Raw genomic sequence first — 1605 nt, forward strand, 5'->3', positions numbered from 1 at the left:
AGCGAACCGGCGGTGTAAGCGAACCGGCACCCACGCCCACCCTAACAGCCTTCCATGAAAAGTTGAAGCTTATATACACCATATACCAACAAAATAACATGTTTAATTGGTGTTTTGACGTGTTGGACACCTTGTTCTTATATGCCCAATTGTATTACAATCGCTGCAGCGAGGTGGTGCCCGGCGGCGAGGTTGTTCCTCGCCGGCAGCTGATTCTTCAAACTGACTTCCACCAACTTGATCAGCTTCACAAACTCTTTTAAACGCGTTTTTGGCCTCGTCAACGGTAAGACCATTTAGACCAGCCATTTGGCGATGAGACCTCTTATTCTTAGCGTTTTGCCTCTCCAAACCAGTTCGTAATTCATCAACTTCCTGCTCAAGTAAAGCAGCCCGGTTGATGGCGATTTCGCATCCTTTTACAATATAGGATAACGCTGCTTTCATCTGCGAGGACGGGCTGATTGTACGTTCACGAAGAAGCCTTTCAATTGTAGTTTCATGCCTCCTTAATTGCTTCGTGTTTTTGGGCGTTTTTGGCACTGTTGATGTAGTGGTAATACTGCCGGTTGGAGTAGGCTCACGGAGCTGTATAACCAGTTTACTGAGAACCTCGTCCGGCTGCAATGGAACCAATCCTGAAGCTTTGAAGGCGTTGCGTATAGTCGCTTCTTTAAAGGCAAGAGAACGTGCTTCTGGGTACGTATCCAAGAAATCAACCTTATCAATATGGTGGATACCCTGACGGATTAACCGTTCCACCAAGCTTCCGTACGCTCGTTTCAACGGTGCAAAGCAAGCAACATCAAGCGGTTGACAAAGGTGTGAAGAATGCGGAGGCATACAGATAGGAATAACGCCATTTTGACTACATATATTGTCAAATTCCGCAGTCAAATGGGAGTCGTGTCCGTCAAGAATCAAGAGGCTATATCGCCCTGTCCGCCGGTTTTTGATGGAAGGAATAAAGTGTTCACGAAGCCAATGTAAACCGATATCATTGGAAGTCCAACCATTTGGTGATAGATTGATACGCCAATCAGAGGGAAGAAGGCCTTGGTACCATGCCTCTATATGAACTTTTCCCTTAAGAATCAAGTACGGTGACAACACCACACCGGCGGCGTTGATACACTCAATTGAAGTCACCCATTCTCGATTTCCTGGCTGTACGAGAAACGGCTTGCCCACGCAGTCAGACCGTGTAACTACACGGGCTGTAGCTACCATTCCCATGGCGAAACCGGTCTCATCAAAATTCCAGATATCTTGATCAAGAATGCCATACTCCTTCTTTGCGGCTTTAACACGGTCAAACCATTCAGTTAAAAGCTTCGGATCTTCGCATTTGCACGTTGGATATGATATCTTCGAGAGAACTGAGTCTTCAAAGCCGAAGTACGTTTGACAAAATTGTATACCCATTTTTCACCCACAGAGACTGTGGAATTCGAGTTTCGTTTTTGGAGAAGGATTGTTGCCATATTCCGTACGTATGCCGGCCGAGGATGAAGCCCACGCTTTACAAGCGAGAGAATCCAATCTTTTAAAGCCTCTTCTTCAAGAAGAGTCAATTTCATGGAGTTGGCACGTATATCTGACCGT

The 1605-nt window shown here is 46.0% G+C and overlaps 2 protein-coding genes across 2 annotated transcripts; one reads left to right on the plus strand and one right to left on the minus strand.

Moving 5' to 3' along the window:
• On the minus strand, positions 1–863 carry ASPACDRAFT_1860847 (uncharacterized protein). The gene is made up of 2 exons (XM_020197773.1): positions 846–863; positions 1–562 (listed from the first exon to the last, which is right to left on the minus strand). Exon 2 carries the CDS (start codon positions 445–447, stop codon positions 103–105), a length of 345 nt encoding a protein of 114 aa, XP_020050899.1. The 5' UTR covers positions 448–562; positions 846–863; the 3' UTR covers positions 1–102.
• Positions 864–1146: 283 nt separating this feature from the next.
• Positions 1147–1329, plus strand: ASPACDRAFT_37808 (uncharacterized protein; the record flags this gene model as incomplete). Its single annotated transcript, XM_020200342.1, has 1 exon — positions 1147–1329. A coding segment is annotated over one exon (183 nt), but the record flags the coding sequence as incomplete, so codon positions are not given.
• Positions 1330–1605: the final 276 nt, after the last annotated feature.

The sequence above is a fragment of the Aspergillus aculeatus genome, assembly GCF_001890905.1.
Source record: "Aspergillus aculeatus ATCC 16872 unplaced genomic scaffold ASPACscaffold_250, whole genome shotgun sequence".
Lineage (NCBI taxonomy): Eukaryota > Fungi > Ascomycota > Eurotiomycetes > Eurotiales > Aspergillaceae > Aspergillus > Aspergillus aculeatus.

Coding starts and splice junctions, on each gene's coding strand:
- ASPACDRAFT_1860847 (XM_020197773.1), bottom strand. CDS start 447: ATGAAAGCAGCGTTATCCTATATTGTAAAAGGATGCGAAATCGCCATC.